This window comes from Sebastes umbrosus, chromosome 7 (assembly GCF_015220745.1).
Source record: "Sebastes umbrosus isolate fSebUmb1 chromosome 7, fSebUmb1.pri, whole genome shotgun sequence".
Classification (NCBI taxonomy): Eukaryota; Metazoa; Chordata; class Actinopteri; order Perciformes; family Sebastidae; genus Sebastes; species Sebastes umbrosus.
This window is the reverse complement of record NC_051275.1, coordinates 6,253,063-6,270,951: the sequence shown is the minus strand read 5'-3', so window position 1 is coordinate 6,270,951 and position 17,889 is coordinate 6,253,063. Positions and strand designations below refer to the sequence as shown.

General features: G+C 42.6%; 1 protein-coding gene across 3 annotated transcripts; it reads left to right on the top strand.

Annotated features, from left to right (window-relative positions):
* Nucleotides 1-1,642: 1,642 nt before the first annotated feature.
* Nucleotides 1,643-17,786, top strand: prdm10 (PR domain containing 10). Of its 3 annotated transcripts, none has more exons than XM_037774245.1 (24): nucleotides 1,643-1,696; nucleotides 2,850-2,979; nucleotides 4,618-4,779; nucleotides 5,103-5,162; nucleotides 5,810-5,914; nucleotides 6,408-6,582; nucleotides 7,570-7,811; nucleotides 8,240-8,440; nucleotides 9,247-9,319; nucleotides 9,499-9,616; nucleotides 9,696-9,816; nucleotides 9,902-10,171; nucleotides 10,278-10,289; nucleotides 10,445-10,789; nucleotides 11,652-11,807; nucleotides 11,908-12,087; nucleotides 12,185-12,295; nucleotides 13,070-13,270; nucleotides 13,380-13,523; nucleotides 13,636-13,806; nucleotides 14,361-14,498; nucleotides 14,594-14,768; nucleotides 14,898-14,995; nucleotides 16,076-16,264. In XM_037774245.1, the coding sequence occupies exons 2-24, from the start codon at nucleotides 2,908-2,910 to the stop codon at nucleotides 16,262-16,264; spliced, it is 3,519 nt and encodes a 1,172-aa protein (XP_037630173.1). In that variant the 5' UTR covers nucleotides 1,643-1,696; nucleotides 2,850-2,907. The 3 variants fall into 3 exon arrangements, with proteins under 3 accessions (XP_037630173.1, XP_037630174.1, XP_037630175.1); XM_037774246.1 differs by lacking the exon at nucleotides 1,643-1,696 and adding an exon at nucleotides 1,858-1,971 and having other exon boundaries at nucleotides 16,076-17,786; XM_037774247.1 differs by lacking the exons at nucleotides 1,643-1,696; nucleotides 10,278-10,289 and adding an exon at nucleotides 1,858-1,971.
* Nucleotides 17,787-17,889: the final 103 nt, after the last annotated feature.

Sequence of the window (17,889 nt, the reverse complement as noted above, 5' to 3'; positions counted from 1 at the left end):
TCATAGTGTGTAACCACACTGTTCATAGTTTTATTTTGAGTGTACCGGAAGTACTATTATACTATAATGTCTACCTTGACATCTATCTAGTGGGGTGTAATTGTAGTAACTCACTGAGTTTTTTTTTCGTTTGGTCCTATATAAAATGACAGTATTCACCTGAAGTAGTATGATTCGTGTCTGTATTAATGCTAGTTAGATTTGATGAAATGTGACCATTTCTGTTCTGATCGCTTGTATTGTCGACGGTCTTGTCGCTGTATTTTGAAAGGACTCACCGGAAATGGCAGTATTCTATCGTCTGTACAATATTAATACAAATATAATTAGTTCCAACATAATTATTTGTCCTTGACTGATACCTCTGAATATAAGTAAATATAATTCAATCATCAGTATTAAGATACACAAGTGACTTTATGACTGTGTGCTATTTTAATGATTGCTTTAGTTTGGCACCTGTATTTTGAAAGTATTCACCGGAAGTATATTGTCATGTCTGTGGTCATGTAGCATTAACATTGACTTGACGAAGTTCATGTTGCAGTTCTTCTCTGTGACAACAGGAGGGCGATAAACACGAGTTAATTAGATTTCCTTCTAACAAATCAGGTAAAAGAGGTGTCATTTAAGTTGATCCACAGATTCTATCCAGTGAAACATTTCTAACATTAGTAAAGGAGTGACATAGATGTAAATTGTTCGTTCTGCGAATCACATCCTGAAACTTGCTCTCATTTATTTCTCATTTTCTCAGATTTTGCACTGTACTATAGAAATATTATATTTGGCTGCTATGATTACAGTGACAAAGACAGTAATGCATTTTTTTCTAATTAATTTTTTTACTAATTCTTATTAATTTTTCGCAAAGTTCCACATTCACAAGTGTAAATTTACCAAAAAAAAAGCCCAATTTCTTTGTATTTATGAAAGAAATAGAATTATATCTGTCAACAATTTCTTCCTCACAAAACAAAAAAGCAATGAAAACAATGAATGTATGCAATATCTTTAAGGTTTTAAGTGAAATTATTGTCATAATCTCGCGTAGTCTTTTTTTTTAAAAATGTTATGTTGGTTTTGTTTCATTTCTGTTGTCCTTTTATGTTTGGCACAGCTCTTTGTTTATGTTTTCACTATGCTTCTGTATGTAAATGTTTTTAATATTCCTGCTGTTACTATGTATACTGTCATTTTGAAAGAAAAAAAAAGAAAATTAGATTTCAGCCAATCATCATCGCCTGTCATCTCCACCTTTTTACAGCAACAAAAAAAAACAACTTTTAGATATAAGATAAATAGAAAGAAACGTTAGTCTAAGCTGGCAGTGCTGCCTAAAGTACAATAAATTATAACAGTAGATCAAATAACCTTTTTGGACAACAGCTTTAATTTAATTGGAGGACTTGGGTGTTTCATTTTTCTGATTGGTTGAACTAAAATGGTCATCAAGTTATAACTACGATTAATAAAGACGTTGGCGGTAACATCGCTAAACGTTTCAACATATTATTATTAAATTCCAACGACTATATAAAAACTGTTTCCTGAAAATAATGTTTTAAAATATCCTGAATTTCTTTTGCTCCCCAAAAGTAAATTAACCACCAATCAGAAGCCGCGCTCCTGCGTGTTGCTAGGCAGATTATGTTAATATATGCAATGCAGCCATCTCTGCAGCTACCATTCTGAGGTAAGAACAACTTGTCCGCTTTCCGTAAATGTAACAAAACTACGATTTACTTCACGACTACTTATATAGCTGAAATGCTAGGTTGTCTTTCTGATAATATACATCAAATGTGCGGGTTGTTTTGTCGCATGTGAACCGGTAGAAGATGTGTGTTTTTGTCTGTGGGTCTCTTCGGATGTGGTTGTTGTTGTTAGTCCCACCCAACATGGAGGCCGTTCTTCTTCCTTGTTCACAGCGGACTGGAAGGACTGGGCCCAACTACAATGGGGGGACGGGTGGGTCTACCATAATAACCCGCTCTTTTACCGCTTTAAAACCACTCGTGTTAAATATCTCATAATGCGGTCCTCGTCCTGAGGCCCGACTAGTGATGTTTAGCTCCCCGGTCGGCCTCACACCGGGAGTATATGTCCGTAATGCCGATGTGTCGGTGCGGTGAATGCCCGGGTTTCTACCGCGCTGGTTTGTGTGGTATGGTCCAGTTGGGACCGAGAACCTGCGGGGTTAAAATAGGGGGGATTGAATTTATTATTGATTATACCAACTAGATTTCTGAATGAGTTTACAGACTTGTGATTTTTCCACGGTGGCTTTTGTGTCGACATACGGTTGTATTTAGACACCGTTTCCCGGGCGGCCTCGTCAGCAAACGTTAACCGCGTTTTCCCTCCGACCCCCCGCCGAGCTGAGAGTCCTGTGTGACCGCTCTGAACACCCAGTGACATGCTGCTTTATTGTGGTGTGCATGTCCTCCTGTCAGCCGAGCACAACTGGGTCTGGAGACACAAAGATCAGTGCTGCAGGTTGCACATGGGTTTGCATTGAGTGCTGCTGCAGCGCCTCAATGATGCAGCCAAACAGCCTCTCTGTGTCCAGTGCATAATATGACATTGATAAAGCTGCAACAGTAGAGGCTCCATCATCCATTCATCAAACCATATGCACATTTCTACCACCTTTGTTTCACATCTCATAATGTTGTGCAATGATTATAGAGATGATCCCCCACCTGGCAGTCTCAAAGACACATTAAAATCCAGCCATCCATATTTTACGTTGTGTCAGCTACTGTATTATCACCATGTTGCAATATTATTATTATTATTACTATTATTAGTATCAACCCCAATCCTCTTGTCTGTGTGCATTACAGGCGTCCCTGGCTGCGTGATAGGTGACGTGGTTGGCAACGGGCCTGGCACCGTGCTGCCATGGAGACCAAACAGGAACCCTCCGCTGTGTGGAGTCAGACGTCTAACAGTGATTCAGGCAACGGCACACAGGTCTGAACTGTCCCCGAAGTGCTACGTTCAACCAGTCACGCTGTAGAAAAAGGATGCAGCACACTTTATACATCAGAGGACAGTATAAGCATCTCACAATAGAGTGCTCCAGGGATGACATATGTTTGTACGCCACAGGAAGTTAACATCGCCCTGGTTCCCTCGACAAGAAGCCAATAGGGAATGGGGAATCGTTGGGGCATTCTGGGCCGTGTGAGCTACGGTAGACTATCAGTAACGGTCACCGGTCTCTACATCTGTCAATCGTTCATCATTAGAAATGTATAAAGTGCGTGCGAAAGCCAAATACCCATATACAGAGAAGTTGAGAGAGACAAAGGGGCGATATATTACAAAATTGAAGTTAGTTATTGATGTTGATCCTTACGAATTAGGAGGACCTTTGACAGCTTGCCACCCATTATGGTCACTGATGTGTTGTGGTGTTAGTGAACACCTGTCAGCAGTTCAAAATATGTAAATCTTTGGAGGCCGATGTCCGATTTACAAACGGGTAGATATATGACAATAAGATCTACACGCCAAATGCTAACCACACAATCATCCGGACAAAAATAAGCTAGCTAATGTTATTGTACTGGAATACTAAAAAAACATAGGCTAATACTGCATAATTAATCTACTGGTATCTTGCAAAATGAAACCCATAACGTTAACCTACTTTTGTGTCTAACTGTATATTATATATACTACAGCTTTTGGATGTTATTCATCACTGTGCAGTGTTTTGTGTTAGCTTTTGACACTTGCAGTAAAAAGCAACTCTTACCCTTTTCTTCCAAAAATGTCCGACTTGCTGTCGGTTACGTCACATTCCCATTCCCTGGGATTTTTCCATTGGGTTTTATGTTTATTGCAGAACATAAGCTCTGTGGCAAACAAACGTTTATGATACTTACACGTTCCGTAAAATGATCTTCACAAATGAACACCACTTTTATGATTTTTGAAGTGTGAATGCAATCGGCAAAGGTAAAAGCTAACGTTAGGCTATAAACAAACTAGACTGCGGTCGCATGAGCGCGAGTATACACAACGTGGCGTAAAGGCGGACGAGTCGGTGTGATGACGTTTAGTAGTCTCATTTAGCCACTACCGCCTTTATTTGAGACACATAAAGGCTTCAAAATTCAATGGTGTATTTTATGTCGTAGAACAAAATGTTAAAATCTCTTCAGCTTGTGTTAACCACAGACTTTATTTCAGGAATCTAACTAAAAACTTCCAGACTTCCAGACGAGGGAAACAAAAGGGCTAAAATGCTAACTGATTTCTGGGTTTTCGGACTCGTTCCTGTAGCATTCTATTTGTCTTTTGAACACACTCACCAGATACTCCCTTCTGTCCACTGACCCTAGTTGCTGTGAAATCCCAGAATTCACCAACCACTTTTATAGATTAAATTAATAGAATATAGTGCGATTTTCCAAGTAATGATTCCTTCCTTAACCTCCAAAAGGACTTGAGGAGGGCAGAAATGCACCATCATTAGTTCACAATCACATATACTGTACTATGATAATGAAGGATTAATGGGGGGGGGTGAGTCCCAGTCAGAGAGTGTAATGATGCTGCAGGTGGTTCACAGCCTTTGTGTCTTGTTCACACGTGTTGCAGGTACATTTTGAAGGCGGCACCGTGGCCCAGATAGTGTACAGTGGCGATCAGACGGACCGGGGACAGCAGCAAGTGGTTTATACAGCGGATGGGAACTCCTACACCTCTGTAGAGTCTGCAGAGCACACACTGGTTTACATACACCCTGCAGATGGCACTCAGGTAAGAACGGAGAGACATTTTTAACTGATATTTTAAGCATTTAGATGACACGAGAACAACCTCCAATGATGGGCAGGTGGGGTTCAGTGTTCTGTTCAAGGATGCCGTGGTGTTGTGTTGACCCTGCATTTTATGGAAGAGTCATTCTTGACCGCATGTTGGGGATGTTTTACAAAAATCAGTATTAACCCTTTCTAGAGTTCCATATATTTCATTGTTTCAAATGTGCAAAGTATACATTCATTAATATGTACTATTCATAGCATGCACTCGGCCCTGCAAGATCTGCTCACATCTCTTTCTGTATTCAACTCTTCTTTCAGACTGTATTTGCTGACCAGCCACAGGTGGCTTACATTCAGCAGGATGGTACGACGCAGCAGGTAAGTTTACCGGGTACTGTCCGGTCATGTCATTACCTACTGTAGCTGTATACCACCCATACTTGCCAGCCCTCCCGATTTTCCCGGGAGACTCCTGTTTTTCATCGCCTCCCGGTTTCCTCCCGGGGTCACAATTTTCCAGTATTTCTCCTGATTTATGGCAAATTTTCACACCTTTTTTTTTTTTTTTCCTTTTCGTTATCTCAACCTCTATCTGCCACTGTACAGCATGTACAAGCCCTACTGTTTCCACCTGTTCCCGGAAAATGGAGAGTAATAAGAGAAAGAAATACTCAAGCTGGGGCCAAAAATTACTAAATGAATACACATTGATGAATATTAGTTTATGCCAAAGGGGTGAATTATTCAGTTTTCTTTCCTGAGAAATAAAAGTAAAATTAAAATAGGCCTATTTAAGAGAAACATGCTGTTGCAGTGTACTTCTTATTTTGTTATTTTCAGTCTTTAAAAGTCACCAGAATGCAGGAAACAAAGTCTCTGAAACTCAGATTTTTTAGGGGGAGGACCCCCAGACACCCCCCCTCCATTTGGTTTTGAAATCCTCCCTATTTCTGAGATCTCAAGGTTGGCAAGTATGAAACCACCTGTTTTTACTGAACCCTAAAGTAATGTAATCTCATTCATAGGTCACAGTTTTGCTGCCCAGTGGACAGAACATGAATGCTGCTAATCTGCATGTTCTCAGTAATGTAGCAGATGCTCCTCAAGCCATCCTGGAGCCAGTTTCCCAGGTGAGGACATGTTGTTTTCAAACAATGAAATGATATTTGTCTATTGTCATGTAGTGAGAACACAGTTATTTGGTTATTCCAGCAGGTCTATCTCGGTGTAGTTCATACTGTATGTAATTTACTTTGAGATATTTGCAGTGCAGATACAGTATAATGGCATCTGAGATATGATACACAAAAATAATCTTCAGAAATATCACAGGTTAACATTTAGAGATTTTGATGTCACTAACAGTCCCTTAGAAACAAATAGTGAATGAATGTTTTTTCTTGCCTTAATTACCACAAAATGTGTTTTTACTTGCATAGAATATCATAAATAAATAAATAGCATCTGGTTGTGTAAAACTATCCACGGATACATTCATTTATTCCTTTATATACATTTTTATTGCATTGTTACATGTGAACAAGCCCCGAAGATGAGAACGTATAAGTGTTTCTCACGTAAACAGAACAATATTAAATATGTGAAATTATCCAACAAACACAGGAGCAGCTGTCTGTGTCGACGTCGCTCCCCTCCATGGCTGACATGACGGACCCCCCCACCAGTCCCCTCGGGGCCACAGACTCCACAGACGATTCTGACGAAGATGAGGATGAAGACTCTGATATGGATGACTGGGAACCTCGGCAGCCTCAGTCATTCAACCCCCACAGCCTCTGTGAGTGAAGTCATAACACAGTCGTCTGCTCTGTCAGGTCTCACGCATGTAGAGCAGACAGCAGAGGATGTTTAGTCTTTTTCTGTGTCTTGACTGTGGACATGATGGCCTATTTAATACTCTCAGCTCACTGACTTGGCATTGACCTGCCAGTAGTTTTATATAGAATAAAGTAATATAGAGCATTACAAAAAACAAACATATTTTGAAAGTACTACTGCCGTTTGGCTGGCATTCTGATCTAGTTCTACACTACAAAAATGTTTTTTGATAAGCAGTTTTATCAGATGTATTATAGTTTTCTTTCAAGTGAAAGGATAACTTCGTTATTTTTCAACCTGGACCCTATTTTCCCATTTTTTTGTGTCTAATTGACTAACAGGAACAACAATTTCTGAAATTGGTCCAGTATTGAGGGAGAGCGCTGTAGACGGCAGCTGCTCACAGGCTGCGATATGGTGCTGTTGGGGCAAGCTGGCACCATCATTTACGTCCACTAAAAGTGCTTGTTTTTGCCATGGCAGGCTCTGATTGTTATGTTACATTGTAACATATTATTATGTTATGTCAGACACTTATAATAACAATCTGAGCCTGTCAGTGACAGAAAAAAAACACTTTTTTAGTGGACGTAACGTAACATTGATGCTGCTCACTGACCTCGCAGCTCGTTTCGTGGCTGCCGGTTACAGCGCTCTCTCTCAATACTGGACCAATTTCAGAAATTGTTGTCCCCATTAGTCACTTAGACACAAAAACATGGGAAAACAGGGTCGAGGGTTGACAAAATACCAAGGTTACCCTTTAAGTCACAAATCCTCCAAATTTAAAATTCATTCAGAACAAGGGAAAGGTGTGGACGCTTTTTAAGTAGAACAACACAAAGTAGGGCAAAAACAAAATATATGTCAATTAGATCTCATTAATTTTCTGTATCTGTTGTGGTGATTTGTGTCTCACTGATCTCTTCTTTCTGTGGCCTCTCAGGGTGTGACGAGTGTAATAATGCCAACCCCTCTGTGTGTCCGAAGCACGGCCCCCTGCACCCCATCCCCAACCGGCCCGTGATGTCCAAGGCCCGGGCCAGTCTGCCTCTGGTCCTCTACATCGACCGCTTCCTGGGCGGGGTCTTCTCCAAGAGACGCATCCCAAAGCGCACGCAGTTTGGTCCTGTGGAGGGACCCCTGGTGTCTCAGACTGAACTGCAGGACCACTACATTCATCTGAAAGTAAAACAGCGCTCTGCATGACTCCTTTCTGTTTGATTGATATGAGCTCTCTTTAGTTGTGCAGCTTTTATTTTGGTATTTAGCTGCTCTGAGTAAAATGTTCATGTAAAATACACTCGCCATCTTCGGTATTAACAAGAGTAACGTTGCCCTGTTGGTTAAATATGACATTCTGATATTTGGTGCTGTTTGTAGTAAAGTAATCAGAGTTCTGAAATTATTGATTTACAAACAGCCAGAAGCAAAGAGGGAAACATTTGTAATTATAGTGTCCTAGCAAAGAAACAAAAAGGAAATTTATATTTTTGTGAATGAGACAGTTTTATAGGAAAGAGCTCGGTGAATAAGAACTGAGGGAAACATGTTGTGTGTTCAAGCATGTCCAGTCTAAGGTGGCGCTCTCATCTCTAATCTGCTTGTTGTCTTAGCTGTGCATGCTGGACGCAGAGAAGGATGCGGAGAAGTCTGACGACATGTGGTTGGACCTTTCTGACGAGGACAGCTGTAACTGGATGATGTTTGTGAGACCTGCTCAGAACCACCTGGAGCAGAACCTGGTGGCCTACCAGTACGGCTCCGAGATATTCTACACGTCCATCAAGAACATCCAGCCCAAACAAGAGCTCAAGGTCAGGCCTGTGTAGTGCAGGTTGTATGCTGCGTTGAGCATACGGTGTGCTTATTTGTCCTGCTTCATATAGAGACGCACGATTGCAATTTTCTTGGCAGATTGCGATTTATTTTAAGAGTCTGATTTGCCAATTTTGATTTTATTTCTTTCTAAGAACTATAAGTGACAGCATACACCAACATTTTTGTAACTTTTTATTTAATGGAGAATTTAAATTCAATTGTTTGTTATAAAACACTGCCTATTAAATAACTTACATTTCCTCATAAAAGGCACCACGTTACAGGACCTTCTTGTTGTCAAAACCTTGTTTCTAAGGTTGTTCCTCCACGGCTTATTTTAGACTTGCAGGTGCGTGTGGCTGTGCCGTTATTGTCTGTGCTGTAGTGTGCGCGACGTAAAACCATCACACGTGTAAATTTGACCAGCAAGAAATAGGACATATGAGAATGATCGGCCAGCCGATCAGCTGACAACTGGCCGGTTTCGACCGGTGGCCGATCGATCGGTGCATTTCTAGCTTCATATGTAGTAATGTGCGCTTCTCCACTGTGTGCACAAAGTTATGAAACAAAGATTTAACTAATGTATGCTACCTGCCCAGCACCAAACAGTAGATTAATTAACGACTAGCTGGTGAGGAAATTCAGTTTAGTTCAGTCAAAGTGGAATATCTAGTAAATTAAGAGTCAGATACTTTCTCAGGACGTGGCGGAGACAAGCCAGAGCTGTTAGGCAAGTGAATCACTCCCGGTAAAGGACATCCATAGTATTTTGTGTTTTTAATGATATTTCCCTCTGCAGGTGTGGTATGCGGCGTCCTATGCAGAGTTTGTCAATCAGAAGATCCACGATGTAACAGAAGAAGAGAGAAAAGGTGAGTCTCTGCATATATTACTTCATATCAACTAGGGCTGTCAATCGAAAAATATTTAATCGCAATTAATCGCATGATTGTCCATAGTTAATAATGACAGCCCTGCTGTGATGACGTGTGTCCCATTGTAAACAGTAGTAGTGGTCTTTCCTGGTCCTCACTTTCTGTTCCCCCCTCAGTGCTCCGGGAGCAGGAGAAAAACTGGCCTTGTTATGAGTGTAACCGCCGCTTTGTGAGCTCTGAACAACTGCAGCAACATCTCAACATGCATGACGACAAGTTAAACTCTGTTTCCAGGTAAAACCTTCTTTAACATTTTCTCTTTTCATTTCTATCACATTAGATCCAAACTGACACTGTATCTTTCCTCTCTCAGGGCCAGAGGCCGGGGTCGGGGGAGAGGCAGGAGGAGGTTTGGGACGGGAAGAAGACCGGGACGCCCACCTAAATTTATACGTTTGGACCCACCAGTAGACGCCGGTGGGGACAAGACACCGGTAAGGGACACTTTAATACGTGCTGTGTTGATTAATCGATCAGTTGAGAAATTGTGATTTGACCTTTCTTTACCTTTTTAATCAGGAGATGCTGGAGTTGACCGAGAAGCCGCTGGAGGAGCGAGCGGAGGGAGCTCAGAACGGGCTGAAGGTGGTGGAGATGGAGTCGGAGGCAGAGGCCGGGGCTGAATCAGAGGGCCAGCTCATATCTCCTGCAGGGGAGCCGGTCCCAGAGTCCGTCTCCCCGCCCTCCAGCACAGACCTGCCAGTCTCATTGAAGGAGGACCCGGCACAGAGCAGCCAATCAGACTCCCACCTCACATCTCAGGACATGCGCCGTGCCAAGAGGATACGGGTGAGACTGCTGCTGGGTTCACTGAAATGCAGCAGAGTTTTAGATTATTTGGTGCCATGATTTACAACAGTGTGTCTCTCTTCCTCAATGCGTGCTTCCCTCAAAGATGGATGTGCAGGTAGGTAGGCAGTAACACAGTTGGTTCAAAGAGTTTCCATGGTGTTAATGTTGATGTGACATTTCAGGATATGCCTCCTCCCGCACACTCCAGCCTCTTCCCATGTCACAGCAGATCCATGACGGTAAACACTGATTCTCTCTTTTCCATCCCAGAATGCAGCGCTGCAGCACCTCTTCATCAGGAAGAGCTTCCGTCCTTTTAAATGCACCCACTGCGGCAAGGCCTTCCGGGATAAAGACAAGCTGGAACAGCACCTGCGGGTGCACGGCCGGGACGCCTACGCCTTCTCCTGCCACATTTGCAGCAAGAGCTTCATGAGTGACTCGGCCCTGGAGGACCACCTGCTGGTGCACACGGAGAACCGCTCCTACTCTTGTCTCTTGTGCCCGGAAACCTTCGAAAGGCTGGAGCTGCTCAAAGACCACGTAGCGGTGCATGCTGTGGACGGCTGCTTCACCTGTCCTTCCTGCAAGAAGACATTCACTGACTTCATCCAGGTTAGGAATCAATGTCTCTTATGCCCCGTTTCCACCGCAGGAACTTTCCCCCAGAACTAAGAACATTTTGAGGAAGTCTTTTCGTTTCAACCGCAGGGACCCGGTTCTAAATTAAGTTCTGGGGACATTTATCGAGGCCCTTTTACCTCAAAAAAGGCCCTTATCGAGGGGTAGTACTTTCTGAAAGTACCTGAACTTTCAGGGTGGAGTTTGCAGGGATGACCACAGCTGATTGATGAAACACACACACAGCACTAGTGCTTCAACTGTACCGCTTCATTCATAAAACAAGGAAGTACTCTAGCATAGTAGTAGGACCATTTTAGGACAAGAGGAGAGCATTTCTCTTTGTTTAATAACATTAAATGTAAAGTTAGGCTCTGCTGTCGGCTTCCTGACCCTGAAAAACAGAGAGCGAGATCGTGTGAGCGAGTTTCACGGCGTTACGTTCTAAAGCACAAATAAATAACCGTCAAACACTCGACAGATGATTTACTGTGGAGATGGACGCTTTTAGTTTAATTTTCCTCTTCTGCATTTCATCCATTACATCCAACGTGCTTCAGTAAATATATGCAGCAGTAAATGTCGCAGTGAGACAAAACCTTTTTTTTTTTTCAGCGTGTTTTTTAGATGAGACAGGTATATTTTTCAGCGGACTAAATAGCCTAATCTTCACAGGTCTTTAGACCGCCATGGAAACACAGCCAACAGTGGGCCGAAGGAACCTTTTAGTTCCTTGAAAAGTAGTTCCAGGGAGTCTTGGGAACTTTTGGTGGAAACCCAGCTTTACAGTGATTTGGAACCGTCTGGTTTAAAACAGCAAATTGACACATTTACTACAACGTGTTCTCCTCTTTAGGTGAAGAAGCATATCCGCTGCTTTCATTCAGAGAAGATCTTCCAGTGTCCAGACTGTGAAAAGGCCTTCTGCCGGCCGGACAAGCTGCGTTTGCACATGTTACGCCACTCTGACCGCAAGGACTTCCTGTGCTCAACATGTGGCAAACAGTTCAAGGTAAGACGAATAGATGGAGCATTGGAAGATAACAGTTGTTAGTGTTAGTAAATAGATATGTGAGTTCTTGTGTGACAATGAATTTCCTTGTGGCATTAAGAGGAAAGATAAGCTGCGGGAGCACATGCAGCGCATGCACAACCCCGACAGAGAGGCCAAGAAGGCCGACCGAATCCACCGCTCCAAAACCCTCAAACTGAAGGTGCCCACCACCGACTTCGAAAGCTTCATGTTCAAATGCAGAGTGTGCATGATGGGATTCAGACGCAGAGGAATGCTGGTGAGCAACAACTCGCAGAAAGATTTTTATTTGTTGATAATGAGGTTTTTGTTGATATTCCAGTGCCCTTCACTTTATTTTTTTTTTCTGGTTACAGGTGAATCATTTGTCCAAGCGTCATCCAGAGATGCGTATTGATGATGTGCCTGAGCTCACGCTGCCAATTATCAAGCCCAACAGGGACTACTTCTGCCAGTACTGTGACAAGGTTTGTTTTCCCCATCCTGTCATGTGCACTTTGAGTTTTTGGAGAAGCTTTCATTGTTTTATTATTTATTTAATATTTATTAGGGCTGTCAATCGATTAAAATATTTAATCACACATTTGTTATCTGTTCAAAATGTACGTTAAATGGAGATTTGTCAAGTATTTAATACTCCTTTCAACATGGGAGTGGGCAAATATGCTGCTTTATGCAAACACATGTATTGGAAATCAATTAACAACACTAAACAATGACAAATATTGTCCGGAAACTCTCACGGGTAGCCTACTGCATTTAGCATAAATAATATGCTCGTATCGTAACATGGCAAAACTGCAGCCCAACAGGCAACAACAGCTGTCGGTGTCAGTGTGCTGACTTGACTATTACCTGCCAAAAACTGCATGTGATTATCATAAAGTAGGCATGTCTGTAAAGGGGAGACTCGTGGGTACCCATAGAACCCATTTTCATTCACATATCTTGAGGTCAGAGGTCAAGGGACCCCTTTGAAAATGGCCACGACAGTTTTTCCTCACCAAAACTTAGCCTAAGTTTGGAGCGTTATTTAGCCTTCTTCGCGACAAGCCGGTATGACATGGCTCGCTATAACCTCCGAAAGATCAAATTGTGTTTAAGAGATTAGTGGCGTTAAAATGAATTTGTGCTAACGTGTTATCGTGTTAACTTTGACAGCCCTAATATTTATTCAAAGTTCTCTGAACCTGAGCTTTCAGTATGATATCATTGAACGGATGTGATGGATGTCTGTGCAGGTGTATAAGAGTGCCAGTAAGAGGAAAGCACACATACTGAAGAACCATCCCGGGGCAGAATTGCCTCCCAGCATCCGCAAGTTGCGTCCGGCTGCTCCCGGTGAGCCAGACCCCATGTTGAGCACACACACGCAGCTGACCGGCACCATCGCCACCGCACCAGTCTGCTGCCCACACTGTGCCAAACAGTACAGCAGCAAGGTCAGTACCAAGCTCCGTCAAAGACATTCTAAATATCTCTACATATCCTCTGCTGTGTCTCTGACAGTCCCAGAACCCAGCTGGTAACTCTGTGTGTTTTGTATCTCAGACTAAGATGGTTCAGCACATCAGGAAGAAGCATCCAGAGTTTGCCCAACTTGCCAACACCATCCAGACTCCTCTGACTACAGCTGTCATCAGTAGCGCTCCTGCAGTCATCAGTGCGGACGGTACCACAGCTGAGGCTGTAGTGGTGAGAAAGAGTTAAAAACATACATGTTAAGCACCAACACCAAGACTCAGTGCAGCAGGAGCAAGAAAGAAAGAAGGAAAGGTCAACTAAACATGATTTATTTTGTCCACAGACCACAGATCTGCTGACCCAGGCCATGACGGAGCTTTCTCAGACACTGACCACAGACTACCGCACAGCGCAGGGAGACTACCAGAGGATCCAGTACATCCCAGTGTCTCAGGCAGGAGGCAACCTGTCCCAGCCGCAGCACATTCAGCTGCAGGTGGTGCAGGTGGCTCCGGTAAGATCCAGAATCTGATCGAGATTTTTTTATTTTATTTATTTTTTAAACTTCTATGTATCCCTGGAAAGTTGACTGAGCATTTCAACAACATCCTGCTTATTAATCACAGTGCTACACATTGACATCTGGGAGCTGCCTGGTATAACCACAACTCATCACACTCAAATTAAAAGGTTTTAGGTAGATCTAAAACAAGCAGTCGATTCATTCATTTTCAAAATAGTTGCTGATTAATTTTCTGCAATCGACTAATTGTTTAAGTCAATTCTTAAGCAAAATTGCCAACCGTTCTCTGGCTCCAACTCCTCACATCATTGTAAACCGAATATCTTTTAGTTTGGGGATGCTGGTTGGAAAAACTGACAATTTGACTGTGTCACCTTGGGATCTTGGAATTTGTGATTTTTTGTTTCCACTATTTTTTGAGGTTTTATAGGTATAAGTGGGATTAAAAAAATCAGCCGCTATGAAAATTTTCTTCTTCTTCTTCTTCTTCTTCTTCTTGAATGTAAGAAACAGTAACAAGTGTTCATCTTCTCTGTGTTTCACAGGCTTCTTCCCCACATTCCCAGCACCCGACAGTCGATGTGAGCCAGCTGCATGACCCTCACGGCTACAGCCAGCACTCCATCCAGGTACAACACATCCAGGTCAACGAGCCCTCAGGCACTGGACAAGGTGCCAGTCAGGTAGATCCTCAATACTCTGACACAACATATAACATATAATAACACACGTTGTGGACCCCGTAATGTTAAGCTTGATATGCTTCACTCTCTTTCAGGTCAGCAGTCAGCCTCTTAGCCCCACCTCCCAGCAGCCCAGTCAGGAGCTGAGCCCCACCCAGCTGACCCCTGTGACTTTAGCTCAGAGCCACACCCTGCAGAGCAGCAGCACCCAGCAGCAGGGCACTGTTCAGCACGCTTACATACCCGGGAACTGGAACTACCGAGGCTACTGTGAGTCTCACACACACACACACACACACACACACACACACACACACACTCCCATATCGTCTAGTCGGTGTCTGCATGTTTTGATGAATCTTAATATGTTTTGTAACTATGTAACTTTTACCGTGGCAGCATCTGAGATCCAGATGATGGCTCTACCTCACGCGCAGTATGTGATAGCTGAGGCCAGCACACCTGTATCTGGAGTCAACAGCAACCAGGTGAAAACGGTGAGTGATTGCTGTCTGATACTAAATCACTGTTTCACAAACAGTTTAATTTTTTATACCCATATTTTTATAGGTAAGTCTGCAGCTGAAAGTCTTGACAAAAGGTTCAAGTCAATACTGTATCTAAAATCGTTATGTGTCACATGGATATGTAGTAAAAACAATAAGATCCTAAAGCTTGAGACCCAAATGGGACAACTTGAACACATCAGAACTTGCCTCAGAGGCCCTGTTCAGACCTAACATCTGTCTTGGGTGATCCGATCATGAGTGGACAACTCTAAAGGCCCTGATACAACAAACCGACGGTCAGCTGTCGGCCTAGTTTTTGCGGTGTGTCTAGCATCGTTGGCACAGTTCTGCCCTTATCGGAGGCTTTTTGGCCAATTCAGCATGTTGAATCGGTGGCGTAGCCAATCGGTGAGAGAAATCACTCTGATCGGCTGTTCAGCTTAAACGAATCAGTGCACAAGAAGAGAAACGGAAGTGAGGAAAGCAAGCCAACGAGTAAAGTCACACAGAAGGCTCTTCTCATCTCATCTGATCATTCCAACACACAGATATTGTCACAGCGACATGGCCGTCTGGAATGAAGCTAAGTGGTGAGTGAGAGCGGTGTGAAAATGGCTTTGTTTCATGTATGCATCATAACAACGGCCTGACAACACAGGTTCATAAGTCCTTTCCCTTTTTGAATGACGAATACAGACTACTGACGCCTGCTGGTAGGGAGAGATATTTCCTCTCACGCAGGTTCAGAATGTACGTGGTAGTCGACTGTAGTCTTTGCAGTGTGTTCAAATGCAACTTATCGGCCAGTCGACCTTCATCGCTGCTAGTCCTTTGATGTCGGGTTGGTGTGTCCGAGCCTGTACCCTTGTTTTTTTTTACCAGTTTGGGATTTTTGTTTCTGAATGTAGTCTGAGGAATCAGATCTCAATGCGTCTTGGGTGCATTCACACCCGTAGCTGTCCACTTGTGATCGGATCCCCCAAGACACATGTTAATACCAGGTCTGAATACATCTTAGGTTGAAGAATCTATCAACAACCAACAACCGTTCTCATCCCTGTCCTGCAGACACACTACGTCATCTCCGAGGGTCAGACTGAGCTGGAGACCAAACAGACCGTTCCTCAGAACACAACCCAGGCCCACGCTGAACATCTTGAGCAGCAGCCGGCCAATCAGCAAGCCACCACGCAGTACATCATCACCACAACCACCAATGGCAGTGGCACTAGTGAAGTTCACATCACAAAACCCTGAACTGTGCAGTGAGATGAACCCAGCGCAGACCCACCGACTGATCCTGCATGTATACCTCAGCAGCTTGTGTGCACATTAATGAACAAACACACGGACTCAGACATGTGTACATACAGAGCTAGAGTGGGGATGAATTGATGACCAGCACAGTTTTATGTGTCTGGAAAGTGTTAAGATGTCGAATGGGCTGGTGAGTTGCAAGCTGCCAGAACTCTGTGAGAAAATAAAGTTAGTAGAGAGAAAAACATAAAGTTTTGATTTTGAACAGAATATATAAACAACAAAAGAGAACACTTGCTTTAAGTACACAGCACTGGATAACATTTCATTGAAACTGACAGTAACTACAGTAACAGAATGACAGAATATAATGATTATATCATTATATCAAATACAGGGTTCCTGTAGAAAGTACGGACAATGAAATCAAACATTTTATAGTCTTACTGTGTGAGCTACTAGAGTCTGAAGTGGCGGAAAAGCTTTGTTGCTCCGTCCTTATACAGATTTGAATGCCCGTTTTATGTATTTGTAAAGTTAGACATTTCTCAAAGTACAGTATTTGTAAATTAAACTCTGGGAGGAAATACAGAACTGAAAAATATGTAAAAATACTGTATAAAACAATCCTTTGGTTGGCCTTCCAAACATTGTGCTTTTGCCCAACACCATCTGTTGTATATCTGATGTGATTTGTCTGTTTTTATTTACATGCTGGATTGTCCTTATTTCTAATTTGTCCTAATTAAAGTGTTACAGTTAGAAATATTTAGGGACGGCCAACTGAACATGATACAGTGTTTAAGGGTGATAAGGGCTTATTCCACTGTGTCAACCTGTTTATTTACCCATTGGTTCCCAAACTCTTTCACGTCAAGGACCCCTAAACTGACACAAATTAGCTCATGGACCCCCCATTTGATCAAATTTTGTCTCAGGGTCCCCCATCTGATGGGATTTTTGCTTTTAGATGTTTTATTACAGAAAGTGTATGAAACCCACGACCAAAATAGTCATACATTCTGTCATTGTGTTGCTTATAGATGAATTTATTGTGAAAATAAATTATCCCCTGGAACCCCTCGTGGACCCCCGAAGGTCCCCGGACCCCACTTTGAAAACCACTGGATTACCTATAAAAATACTGCAAGTAATTCATTAGGGGTTGGTAATTAAAGGGCAGCAGGGTGGCGGCTCAAACATTGTGATAGCAATCACCTGTTCTGCTGAAGTGTTCCTGAGCAAGGCATGTCTGCTGCTGGAGCTTATCTTGAGTGTTAAAGTATTCCTGGTACTTAGATTTTCATTAAGTACTTGTAAGTTCCCCCATGATGACAACACAGGTTCGTACACTAAATGAAGGCTATTGTAAAATGCTGTTAATGTGCCCATTATTTATATTGGTCTATGACAATAGACTTGTACAATGTAAAATATTGCAGGAATATTATGAGAGTTTGATCATGTAAAACGATGATTTTGTCCTTTTGTTCATGTGTTGAGAGATTAAATTCTTCTTTTATATCTGCACATTGTGTTTTCTGTTCACGTCATTATGAACGTGTTGAACTCGGGGAGCAAACAATTTCATATAGTATCTTTTCAGGTTCATTTTCAAGTTAAAG